The sequence below is a fragment of the Myotis nattereri genome (assembly GCF_964212035.1).
Source record: "Myotis nattereri genome assembly, chromosome: 6".
Classification (NCBI taxonomy): domain Eukaryota; kingdom Metazoa; phylum Chordata; class Mammalia; order Chiroptera; family Vespertilionidae; genus Myotis; species Myotis nattereri.
The window spans coordinates 6,771,126-6,784,315 of record NC_138081.1 but is presented as its reverse complement, the minus strand read 5'-3'; the positions used below and the strand labels follow the sequence as shown (position 1 = coordinate 6,784,315).

Sequence of the window (13,190 nt, the reverse complement as noted above, 5' to 3'; positions counted from 1 at the left end):
CGTTCCATGCTTCTATATCTCTAGGTCTACTTTGCTCATCAGTTTATTTAGTTCATTAGATTCCACATATGAGTGAGATTATGTAATGCCTTTCTTTCTCTGGCTTATTGAGCTTAGCATAATACTCTCCAGGTCTATCCATGCTTTGCAAATGGTAAGAGTTCTTTCTTTTTTTACAGCCGCATAGTATTTCATTGTGTAAATGTACCACTGCTGTTTTATCCACTCATCTGCTCATGGGGACTTGGGCTGTTTTCCAAATCTTAGCTACTTTAATTTGTGCTGCTTTGAACATAGGTGGGCATATATTCTTTTTGATTGGTGTTTCTGGTTTCTTAGGATTTATTCCTAGAAATGGGATCACTAGGTCAAATGAAAGTTCTATCCTTTTATTTTTTGAGGAATATCTTTAGTGTTTTTCACAGTGATTGCACCAGTCTGCATTCCCAGCAGCACCCTAGTCTTATTTTCAAAGATTCCACCATGGTAAGACATATTGCATATTTCTCCCTTGAGGCGTTTATCTTGAAGCATCATGAACTAGCTTGATCTGATGGATTTTGTGGAGAAACTTAAAAAGGGGCCTGTGAAAAAGGACACTGTGGTGAGTTATGCTGTGCACACAAACAAAAGGGACAGATGTGTACAGTCAGCCCAGTGTGGCCTGGGTGCCTCTGTTGTTCTTCCCCTGGTTAGTGCTTTTCTCACTAGCCCTCTTGTGACTGTGAGAAGACAGTGCTGTGTTGCTAACCCAGGCTTCCACAGGGTGGGGAAAAGTAGGTTTACAGTTGTGTGTGTGGAAAATAGTACAATTATGTATAAATAATCATACAACCATAAAGTCTGTGTTTCCCATACTCAACTGTAAACCTACTTTACCCCATGCTATCTATGGATTAAGCTGGCTTGGGGGAGGAAGTCAATGAATCTAGTAGTTTCTCTTGATGGTAAGCTTTTAGGGTGCCTGGATCAATCCACCTTGGGCTTTTTACTTCCATTGTGTATGAAGTGTGTGACCCAAGAGGCCAAGAAGCCAGAAGAAGATAGCTCCTACAGATGGAATCTCCAAAGCCACATTTTTCATTTATAGGCCAACATTTCATCTTATGAGATACTAGAGGCCCGGTGCACAAAAATTTGTGCACTTGGGTGGGCGGTCCCCTCAGCCCGGCCAGTGCCCTCTCTCAGTCTGGGACCCCTTGGCGGATGACCACCTGCTGGCTGAGGCCTGCTCCCTGGGGGACTGGGACTAAGATGGCAATCAGACATCCCTCTGGCAGCCTGGCAGCCCTCGGGAGATGTCCACTTGCCAGCGGGAAGCAGACCTAAGCTGCAGTCGGACATCCTTAGCGCTGCTGAGGAGGCAGGAGAGGCTCCCACCACCACCGCTGTGCTGGCAGCCATCAGCCTGGCTTGTGGCTGAGCAGAGCTCCCCCTGGGAGAGCGCACTGACCACCAGCGGGCAGCTCCTGCGTTGAGCGTCTGCCCCCTGGTGGTCAGTGTGTGTCATAGTGACCAGTCATTCCCAGTCCTTCTGCTGTAAGGGTCAGTTTGCATATTACCCTTTTACTATATAGCAGGGGTCCTCAAACCACGGCCTGTGGGCCACATGCAAATACAAATATTGTAATTGTTCCCGCTTCATTCTTTTACTTCAAAATAAGATATGTGCAGTGTGCATAGGAATTTGCTCATAGTGTTTTTTTTAAACTACACTCTGGCCCTCCAATGGTCTGAGGGACAGTGAACTAGCCCCCTGTTGAAAAAGTTTGAGGACCCCTGCTATATAGGATAGAGGCCTGGTGCATGGGTGGGGGCCGGCTGGTTTGCCCTAACTGGTGTCCCGGATCAGGGTGGGGGTCCAGCTTGGGTGCCTGGCCAGACTGGGTGAGGGGCTGATGGCTGTTTTCAGGTTGTTCGCACCCCCTTTTGAGTGGGGGTCCCCACTGGGGTGCCTGGCCAGCCTGGATGAGTGGCTGATGGCTGTTTTCAGACTGCCCGCACCCCCTTCAGGGTGGGGGTTTCCATTTGGGTGCCTGGCCAGCTTGGATGAGGGGCTGAGGGCTGTTTTCAGGCTGCCTGCACCCCCTTTAATGTGGGGGTCCCCACTGGTGTGCCTGGCCAGCCTGGATGAGGGGCTGAGGGCTGTTTTCAGGCGGGCCAAGCCTGCAACTGAAGCTCCCAGTCACTCCTTTTTTTCTTTTTTTCTGTTTATTCTGGGATTTATTTACCTTCTGTAATTGAAACTTTGTTGCGGCTCCAGCTCCTAGGCCAGCTGGCTGAAAGCAGGTACCTGGGGTTTGTTTAGCTTCTATAAGTGCAACATTGTTGCTTAGACTGGAGCTCAGAGCCCGGCTGCAGCAGCCTGGGAACCTTGGCTAGCTCCATCACTGGAGCAAGCAAGCCTCATGTTCCCTTCAGCTGCCTGGCTGCCAGCCGCTATCTTTGTTGGCAGATAATTTGCATATCGCCCTGATTAGCCAATGGGAAGTAGAGCGGAGGTATGGTCAATTACCATGTTTGTCTATTATTAGATAAGAAGAGTTTTTTCAAAGATGGTGCATTCTTACCTGAGAAGAAATTGTGGGAAGTGTTGCAGTGTAGAGATATGGCTTAAAATTATAAATTTTTTCAAGGCTTTCCCTCTTGGAATCCTGAATTACATTGCCAAATTTCTGATGCTAATATGTAATATGAGACTAACACTACGAGCTAAATATCTGCAGTCCAGACCAGTCTCTTCTTTTCAGTATTCCCATGGAAATCATGGGAATCCCCAGCTACTGCAGTGAGGGGGCTCTCACCTGAGACCCAGTGTGCCTATTGCTCTTGCCAGTGGACATGGATGCTTCCCGGGATTTTTCTCTTGGGCTTTGCTCAGTTGATGGTGGTGTTTAGACAAGGCGGCATGTGCAGCCTGGGCTCATGCAGCAGGCCCTAGCTTGCCCTTCAAGTTAATGTTTAGGCTTCATCTGACGTTTGATCTCATGCACCAGTAAGCTCTGGATGCTGTGTTCTGAAAGCCAGGTGGGCGACCTATGGCCACTTACAAATACTGAAGCCTTCAGAGACAGGCCTCCAATGGAGGCTTCACTCTACTGCATGCAGTGTGACCTCAGCCCATTACTGAACCTCTCCGGTAAAGTGACACAGGGATACTGGCCTTGCATGTTGTGAAGGTTAACTGAAGTGGTGTACTCATGGGCCTGGACCTAGGTGTGCAGTCAATGATCATTTATTTCCCACGTCCTGTCCTGGGTGGGCCTCCTACTGCAGACATTCACTTCTGTAGGCCCCTGTTATCAGCTTCCCCAGGATAACTCTAAGCCCTTGCCACTCATCTGGTAGATTCCCCTAATTTGTTCTCACTTTCCCCAACTGCAATCATATATGCATAAGGCAACCCAACCCATAGGAAATGTGTCCCGAATCTGTTTTCTGAAATACTTATCTAGTGGTCATGAGACATAAGGCCAACTTCCCAAGAGACTTTTTACATTGCTCCTGGTCAACCTAGACTCAGCTTCTGCCCTCTCAACTCTATTCAAATTTTCCTCTTTTAGCACTCATCTCAGATCCTGCTTCTCACTTCTGCCATACACCCACCTCCTGCTTCTCTTTATAGATCCATAACCTCTCCCCGCTTTTGGCCTTTCTGGCCATGGCCCAAGTTCCTTTCTTCCCACGGTGCTTACCCCCTGACCCTCATTCACCGATCCAACTTCCAGTTCTTTCCTTATCGTGCAGCCTTTGATCCTCATACCCACCAAAGAAAGAGCACAGTTAACAGCATCTCAAAACACAAAATACTTCTTTATTATTAAATGCTAATTTATAATACTTATTCAATTTTATTACGTTATAAAATATACCAAGATTGAGAAATCTATCTATCTATCTATCTATCTATCTATCCATCTATCCATCTACCTATCTATCTATGTATGATCTATCTATCTCTCTATTGTCTATCTATCTATCTATCTATCTATCTATCTATCTATCTATGGAAAAACAGCAGGTACACAAAAGCACCAGTACTCCCAGCATCTCCTACATCACATAGCCATAGTACAGAGAAATGTCCATTTCTTTTTCCCTGTCAATGAAATGCTGCATTTCCCCCAATTTGGCAGCATTCTCACGCTCTAGTTGAGCCTTCCTCTTCATGGCCTCTCGATCTGGCCTCTGCTCATTGGTGATGGGTGTTGACATGACTGGCCCCCGAACCTCAGATTTCCTCCACGGAATTGGTTGGAGGGCGAAATCCTGGAGTAGATAGTGGTTGTGAGGCTTGAGCGGAGCCCGGGGCTGGCTCACAGCAGAGTGAACAGGCTCCCGCTGGAAAGAAGCACAAGATGAGGCTTTGTAGGTCCCAGGCCTAGAAGCAGGAGGCGGAGGGACACTAGGGCAGTCGCGGTTGTTCAAACCTGCTCCAGCTGAGTTGGATGATACTGGCTGAGCTGATTTGGCAGGGCCTATCAAAGATGCAGGAGTTGGCAGGGATGCATTGACTGCAGCAGGCTTGGCAGGGTTGGTCACAGCAGGCCGACATGATGCCAGAGACTGTGGCCTGCGAGGAACAGGTCGAGCTTGAGGCTTGTCCATGGTTGGAAAAACCAATGGCACCAGCTTGACCTTCCCGGGAGAAGGCAGCTTGTCCTGGGATGGAGGTGGAGCCCCTTTGTCAGCACTTGCATATGGTTTTTGGGGATTGACTTGAGTTTTCACAGGACCTTTGCCCTCGCGGGGAGAAACCAGCCATGGTTTGGTAGCTGGGCGTGGCTGGGGGCCTTTGGGGTTGCTTGAGTTTCCCAGGGCCCGCAAGGAAGACAGGTCAGCTTTCTCATCCCTCTTCTTGCCCAGTGCATGGAAAACCTGCACAGACTCCAGCATGTGCATACCGAGGCTGCTGCGAGGCTTTTTGATGGCCTCTTGTGGCAACTCAGGATGACTTTTCTTCCTCTTCATCTTGGGAATGGCTGGCTTCTCCTCGGCCTTGACTTTGTTCCCTGACTGCTTCCTCTCCTCAGCTCTCTTGGAGTAGTGTTCCTTGTTTCTTTTGGCGTTTTCCTGCCCATGTCTCTTCGTATTGCTGGTCCTGCTGGCTGCAGCTTTCTGAGGTTTGCTGTTAGAATGCTTGGCCATGTTCGAAGGAGCCCTGCCACCAGCTGCAGCATTGCAAGGAACCAGTTCTCCCACAAACACACAATCTGGGCTCTCGGGCTTGATCTTGGCCTTGGGAGCATCACTGATAGACTCAGAGGCTTTGTGTTTGATCTTCCTGCCTTGATCAGAGCGCGTCTTTCTGACACTTGACTTTTTCTGCACTTCGTGCAACGTGAGGCCCCTGGTGTCTTTGGTTTTGATCACCTTGGGTCCTTGGGGCTGATCAAGGTCATCCAAGGAAGTTAAGACCTGTGGAAGGTGAATACCCTCCACCAGGGTGTCGATGTCTGCAAAACTGTCATTAGATTCAGTCCCATTTTCAAGTGTCCCTTGGTCCTTAAGACTCAGGCTGTTCTTTCCCAAACCAGAGTTGTCACAACCAGGCTGCTCCTCTTGGCCAATGGGATCAGTGCAGGCCAGCACCTGTGGAATGTCAGGGGCTTCTAAAGGGAGCAGTGGAGCAGCTTCGCTTTCTGTTGGGAACTGGTACCCATTCAGGTGCTTGGGAAGCTTGGTTTTAATATTCTCCACATTCTTATTCTCTTTCTGTTCCTGGCTTGGAGCTGGAGGCAGTGCCAGGAGGTGACTAGGACTCTGGACGAGGGGTGCCATTGACATGTCCCCACTCTGAGGTGGTGGATAACTCTCAAGTACCTGGATATGTCTGTTACTGCCGGACTTGAGGAATTCTTGAGTAGGTGGTAAATAAAATAGTTGGCCTGGAAGTTGCAATGCCAGGGAAGTCTCCATCACTACAATGGAATCAAGGGGAAGTCGGTCAGTCCCTGGCAATAAGATGCTCCCTCAGCACCACCATTGCAACAATCATGTGCCTTCCAACAGTGGGAAAGGCATCCCTACAAGCTCTTTTGCAGGATCATGAACAGCATCGTGTGCTAGGAGATAAAAGGCAACTGTTCTGGTTCTTCATGGTGACCATTTGATGTCATTTTTTTAAAGGATTTTCTTTGCATTTCACAGGGTTGTTATAAGTCAAATAAAAAATAAAAGTGATTTTTAAGAAATGTTTCTCATTCTCATATGGAACCCTTGTAATTCTCTCTACTTTCCTGAGTGAATGAAAACACTTCATACCAAGGACTAAGACAGGGAATGGAGCTCTTCCTGACCAAGTCTATAAGCAAGGGGAGATAATGGCCTGTTTGCTTTGGACAAGATGTTGGAACACATGATCCTAAATCCAGGTGTCAACTCAGGAAGTGATGGAACGTTCAATGGGCACTATCACAATAATGTACTGAAAGGCCTCAGAAAGAGACTAAAACAATAAATCAAGGGAGTTTCTTGCGGCATTGTAGTACAGGAGGACTCATCAGGCAGGGCAGTGGAAAGTGTGGTGTCCCTTGGTATGCTCTTGGAGTTCTCCTACATGGAGCATCCATGGCTGTTAGTTTCCCACCTTCCCACCTCTGTCAGGTGTCCTCATAAGGAGTCTGACAATGGGGGGCATTGACTGAGGGTGGTAGTGGTGAAAGTCACAGGACTTACATTCTACCTGTCTGAGGACTCACCACTTCACAGCTGCAGATTGACCCTAGTTTTGAATGCTGACCTTATTCCTCTTCCTTGTGACTGTTTGGACTCACCTTGAAAACCTGTCTGTGTGATGGGATGAGGAGGCACAGAGTAGCAGATTCCACAGGTGGAGGCTGGTGGTATCATACTTGTGGACTGAGCCTCCTTTAGCACCATGACCATCCCTGGGTCAGGGACAGAGGCCCTGCTCTCTGTGTAAGACACAGAGCCATAGGACTGCAGGTAGGGACCACCCTCTTCAGAGAGCAGAGGGTCCATTGTGCCTTGATTGTAGTAACACACATGATTTCCCACCTGGTAGGGATGTGACAGGCTCTGTCCCTGAATGGGTGCCCCCTGAACAAGGTTGACAGAAAGTGATGGATACTGAGGGGCCATATTATAGGCATCTGAGTGTTTATCACACTGGGACGCCAGAGACATAGAGGAGACAGTTGTGTCCTGGTCAGTGACAGTCACAGTGAAGTTTCTGAGTGATGATGACTTCTTTTCAGTGTCTCCTGTAAGAGCCCACTCAAAAACTTTCGGATTGGAAGCAGCTGGAATGGAGATTGGGCTCTGGCCAGGAATTTGAGACAACATGGTTGTGCAAGAATGTTGGTAAAAGTGGGCACCACCCATGAGAGGTTGGAAAGAGGCGCCAGAGGCTGATGGCAGGAGCCATGGTGAACTGTTGGCTGGAGCAGAGGCACTGTAGAAATTGCAGACACTTCCTGCATTGCTCTCCACAGGAAGAGAGCGTTGCAGAGAGGTTGAAATTCCAAGGAAAGGTGGATTTTTGGAATTCTCTGTAGGGAACAAGAGGGTGATGAAAAACATCAGAGAGATTGATAAACAATATGTGTGAAAAAGCAGCATTATTTTAAGATTGTTGCTTTCAGCCCTAGCTCTTTTGGTTCAGTTGGATAGAGCACTGGCCAGCGAGTCTGGGTTCAATTCCAGTCAAGGGCACAAGCCCAGGTTGCGGGCTCAATTCCCCAGTAAGGGGCCTGCAGAAGGCAGCCAATCAATGATTCTCTCTCATCATTGATGTTTCTCTCTCTCTCCCTCCCTCCCCCTTCCTCTCTGAAGTCAATAAAATAGAGATATCATGTACTGGTGGGGTCCCTCAGCCTGCCTGTGCCCTCTCACAATCCGGGGCCCCTGGGGCGATATTGGACTGCTGGTTTTGACCTGAGGGATGTAGTAGTGCAGGAAGCAGCAGGTGGACCGGGAAGGAGCCCGAGCCAGGGCCAGGCGCTGGGCAGCTCCAGCTTGGTGGTAGTGGCAGCACTGCCGCAGAGGTGGGAGAGGCTCCTTCCACTGCAGCTGCTCCAGTCATGAGCCCAGGTGTCTGGTGCCCATCAGTCAGCTGAGCGGTGCTCCCACTGTGGGAGCACACTGACCACCAGGGGGCAGCTCCTGCGTTGAGCGTTTGCCCCTGGTGGTCAGTGCATGTCATAGCGGCCAGTCAACTGGTCATTCACTCTTTTGATCATTCAGTCGCTTAGGCGTTTATATATAATATAAAAACTTGAGCAAAAATGTACACAAGACCCAAGTGGTGTGGTTCATACATTGTTCTCCAGGCTAGAAGCAACCACTCCCTGACCTATCTCGCTCTTGAACCTACAGCAGTATTGATTTGTATGCTCTTTCCTAGAATTAAAGCATTTTCGAACCAGAAGTCCTTGGAGAATCCCTGTTCTAGCATTCTCATTTCACGAGTGAGGAAACTACGGATCGGTTCTCTCCCTATGTTAGTATTAGTACCTGCTTCCATCACCTAAACATCCCCACTTCCTTGCCAGAGCTCTGCGCATTACACTGCCAACATGTAAGAGCAATAGAACTTCTGATGCAGATGTTTGTTTGTCCATGGGAAGACAGCACATCAATTGTCATAACAATCTTCAGCGTCTCATTTTGCCTGTGCCCTTCACGTGCTCTTCCTATAATTCTCATAGAAGCTCAATGCAGTTGGTAAACTTAAAGGGTGTTTCTTACTGTCTTTATGCCTGATTTTTGATCCTACCTCAAAATGGCTATCTGACGGTGAGTTTCTCATAAGTGAGGCACGTGGCAAATGTCAAAGTCTAATAAATTTACTGCAGAATGAAGTTCTGTTTCATACATCAGTATCATAAAAGTAAATATTGCCTATTCTATTGTAGTGAATACTGTTAACCAGAAACAACCCACAATAGGTGATTTTGAGTAAGTTCTTAGCCAGTACATATGGACAGAGGAGATCTATCAGTAGAAAATGCATAACAAGCAGCACACTGCAACCACTGTTGATGTATATGTGCCTCCCATAAATGCAGACCAATAGTTCAGTAAATACTAGTTTAAAGCGGAGAGCAAAGTAAATGTAAAGGAATTCCATTATTGTAATCATTTGTGTTTCTCTGACTATACCCCAGTAAATAAGAAATACTTAGTATATTAGATATTTGTATTTCAATTAAAATAGCCTTAAAACAAAGAGAAGAGAACAGTTGAAATGTATCATGAAGGTTTTTATATTTATCTTAAAACCTAGATTGTCATCATCTTCAATCCAGGAAAGGATGTCGTACCCAAAGTCTTAAAACCATCATCAATAGATTTCAATTTAAAAAACACACATTAATATAGGAATCCCCAAGAGAATCTAAACAATTGTTTTGTGAGAAATATGAAATTAGCGAAGCGGGGCTTGATGCTCTCTTGTTTTCCTTAAGCAGCTCTGACCTGAAATGAGGCAATGGCTGTGTATCAGCGTGCTGTCTGCGTTAGGAAGAAAATAACTTTGAAGATGAAGAGCATCTTTGACTTCGAACATACTAATCACACAAAGGGTGTATTCTTTCTGATTCTATTTAGGACATATCTTTCTGTTAGGTCTTAAATTATTTCGTTTACTAGACGAAACATTGTCATAGTTTAAAAATCAGAATGAATTGAAACACTGAAAATTCTGTTATTTCCAATGCCCTAAATCAGTGGTCGGCAAACTCATTAGTCAACAGATCCAAATATCAACAGTACCACGATTGAAATTTCTTTTGAGAGACAAATATTTTAAACTTAAACTATATAGGTAGGTACATTGTTATTAACTTAATTAGGGTACTCCTAAGGCTAAGGAAGAGCCACACTCAAGGGGCCAAAGAGCCGCATGTGGCTCGCCAGGCGCAGTTTGCCGACCACGGCTCTAGATAATCGCCTTTCTTAGTTTCTTGTATATAAGAAACATCATTTCTGAAACACGTTTTTAAATGTTTATATTGCAAACTGTCACATGCCATCTGTGTTCAGAGAGGCAATAAGAAAACAGGCAACTGAATAGGATTGTGTTGATACACGGCTTTGGCTAGTGGTACCCTACCCCAGCCTTACTTTCTTTCCTATTCTATCAATGCAAGCATTTGCTGAGATCCACATTACTTTGCCCTAGTCCGAGCTGATTTCACCCTCTACTCTTTCTGCTTTTATTTAAAATCTTTGGTTCCCTCCAATATTCCATTCCAAACTACCTTTTGTTCTCATGAGCTCTTTCACGCTCTCCTTGTTAATTTTTATACTTTTCCCTCCTTCTCGGTTGTGTTTTTTCCTCCCTCTTGGTTCCTGTAGGCCTGTGCTGATGAAAAATGTTCTAATTTTTTTACATTGAAATACTTGCCTTCTTAGAGCCCAGTACTCTCCATCCTCTCTCCCTATTTCCTCTGTTATCCTACTTTGGATAGCAAACTCCAAAACCACATGAATATTACCTTTGGAACAGCACTCAATTTAAAATACTAAACTTGAAACCTTGGTGGTGGGAGATCATTACACATGAGACATCATATATCTATATATGTATGTATTGCTAGTTTTCTCCATGACTTAGGTTTTCTTCCTATTGCTGTTGAAACACTATCAAGAAGTCTTGATTTCATTGTCAACAGGAGTGTTCTTTAAAACTCCATATTAGAAAAGGAAGGGGTTAGAGTCCACAGCCAATCTAACATCCGAATGTAGCAGATGACGACAAAACAGATTTTGTGAGAGAGTCAATGACTTGTCCAAAGTCACATTGCTAGTAGATGTCAAAATCTCAACTGAAATTAGGTCTGCAGACTTCTCAATCACTATTTCCCCAAATTATTCTCTGCTCTTTTGACTCTATTGCTAAATTTAGGGGCAAACATCTAATGAAAAACTTTAAAAAGGTTCTCTCCTTACCTGACATGGTCAGAGAAGAAGAGCAAATATCAACTTTAGATGCAAGGGATGAGGATGTCTCAGTGGCTGAAGCCAAAGAACACGTGTGTCCAGTACGAAGGTCACTGGTCATACTGGCCACTGGTCACTGGTCACCAGTTACTGGTCACTGGTCAGTTGCGATGATCCAAATTTATTTACAGACAACTCCATGGACACCCCAAGATTCTACCAGGTGGTGGTAGGTTTGGTGGGAGAATGATGTCACAAAGCAGGCAGTTTAAAGGGATGAGAGAGCCAATCGGGAAGTCAGGTTCCCAAGAAGACAGGATTGGATGGAGGGAGTGGTAGCGGAGCTAAACCAACACCTGCATGGCTGAGCTCTCAGGACAGATGGGCGAGATGACAATACAGCTGTGATAGTCTCACTTTCCCCAGGCTCTTATGCTAGGGAAATAATCTCAATGTTTGTTATAGACTTTCATGAATATAATTAACTACTAGTTGCTTATATTCTCCATATTATATTGTATAACATGTTTACCATTATCTATATTGCTACTATCTTAGAGAGAATGGAAAGGGGCATCTAGGTTGCACACTTACAGTTGTTCTGAAATCATACCAGTCCATGTCATAAGTGAATTTACTGTGGCTTTTGAGGAGCAAGGGGAGGGATTAAGGAGCTCTCTCTGTCCGTTGGTTGACCAGTAAAATGAAGTTTCTTGAGTGTATTTTGTGCAGAATGATGTGGTCCAGGGCTCTTTTTTTGTAGTTTCTTCTCCTTGAATCCTACCTCCCCAGGGCTGGGCAGGGCCAGGCTAGGTTGACTAGCATCTCCTACCACTCTCATTTTTTCTCCTTCTTCATTGTAGGCATTGTTTGTAGAGAAGCTTTGATCTTGCATTCTGACACTCCTGAATGTTACTCCCTGTCCACTTCCAGCAGCAGGGTCTTCTTTGTAGTGTCTGACGCTTCCCCCAATGGGCTCTGTCCATTACAAGCAACGACCACAGAGCTAGGTGTCAGCTGACTGCAAACCTTTCCTCTTCCAGCCTTTGGTTGCACTTCTTCTGCCCGTAATTTGCTCTCTCTGGTTCCTTGGGCCATGTAGGCATCCTGCTGTATTATACGGGAGAGGCCTTCACGATGTTTTCCGTTTTCCTTCTCTCATAAAGTGGATCCAGTGTGGCAGTTACTGCAGTCTCCTCCCCCTTTGCAACAGGCGCTGTAGAACTTTGGGCCTCCAGGATTCTCTGTCTGCCATGCTTGGGTGCACGGCCAGGCAAAAGTGAGGAGGAGACTAGTTAGAGAAAGACAAGGACATTCTTGGAGACTAGGTGACAGGCAAAGTGAAATTGTACAGGACAAAAACATTCATGTGGATATTTTAGGTTCAGTGGAAAAGATGTTGACACATTTTGGTCTCATTTTGTATTAAGACAACAGACAATTTACATGTATACACAACTTATCTAGTGCAACAAATGCAAGGCATTTTGCTCACTACAGGTATAATCTTCAATATATTTTCATTTTCTTTTATGTCATATTAGCTCAATTATATAAATCATTGGTGTGTTTGCAGAACAGAGATTGTCGTTATGCTGTGTGTCAATGCTCTGGTTTTGTTCATTTGTTTTTTTCCTAGTCGTACTTTTTATTTATTTATTCATCTTTATTGTTGTATTAGAGATGTCACCTTTATTTTCTATTTTGTCTTTCCCTCCATGGAACCCCTCCACCCACCCCACTCTTGCCATCCCGCCTTCTACCTTCACCACTCCATTTTCTGTGTCCATGGGCTATGCATACATGCATACAAGTTCCCCAGTTCATCACACCGCACCCACACCCCCACCTTCCCTCTAAATTTTGTCAATCCGTTCCATGCTTCTATATCTCTAGGTCTACTTTGCTCATCAGTTTATTTAGTTCATTAGATTCCACATATGAGTGAGATTATGTAATGCCTTTCTTTCTCTGGCTTATTGAGCTTAGCATAATACTCTCCAGGTCTATCCATGCTTTGCAAATGGTAAGAGTTCTTTCTTTTTTTACAGCCGCATAGTATTTCATTGTGTAAATGTACCACTGCTGTTTTATCCACTCATCTGCTCATGGGGACTTGGGCTGTTTTCCAAATCTTAGCTACTTTAATTTGTGCTGCTTTGAACATAGGTGGGCATATATTCTTTTTGATTGGTGTTTCTGGTTTCTTAGGATTTATTCCTAGAAATGGGATCACTAGGTCAAATGAAAGTTCTATCCTTTTATTTTTTGAGGAATATCTT

General features: G+C 45.4%; 2 protein-coding genes across 2 annotated transcripts; both read right to left on the bottom strand.

Annotated features, from left to right (window-relative positions):
* Positions 1–4,053: 4,053 nt before the first annotated feature.
* Positions 4,054–5,919, bottom strand: LOC308521541 (uncharacterized protein C2orf78-like; the record flags this gene model as incomplete). Its single annotated transcript, XM_081094614.1, has 1 exon — positions 4,054–5,919. One exon carries the CDS (start codon positions 5,917–5,919, stop codon positions 4,054–4,056), a length of 1,866 nt encoding a protein of 621 aa, XP_080950740.1.
* A 693-nt stretch (positions 5,920–6,612) lies between these two features.
* LOC308521540 (uncharacterized protein C2orf78-like) lies at positions 6,613–10,924 on the bottom strand (the record flags this gene model as incomplete). The annotated part of the gene is made up of 3 exons (XM_081094613.1): positions 6,613–6,623; positions 6,777–7,514; positions 10,918–10,924. 3 exons carry the CDS (start codon positions 10,922–10,924, stop codon positions 6,613–6,615), a joined length of 756 nt encoding a protein of 251 aa, XP_080950739.1.
* Between the last annotated feature and the right edge of the window lie 2,266 nt (positions 10,925–13,190).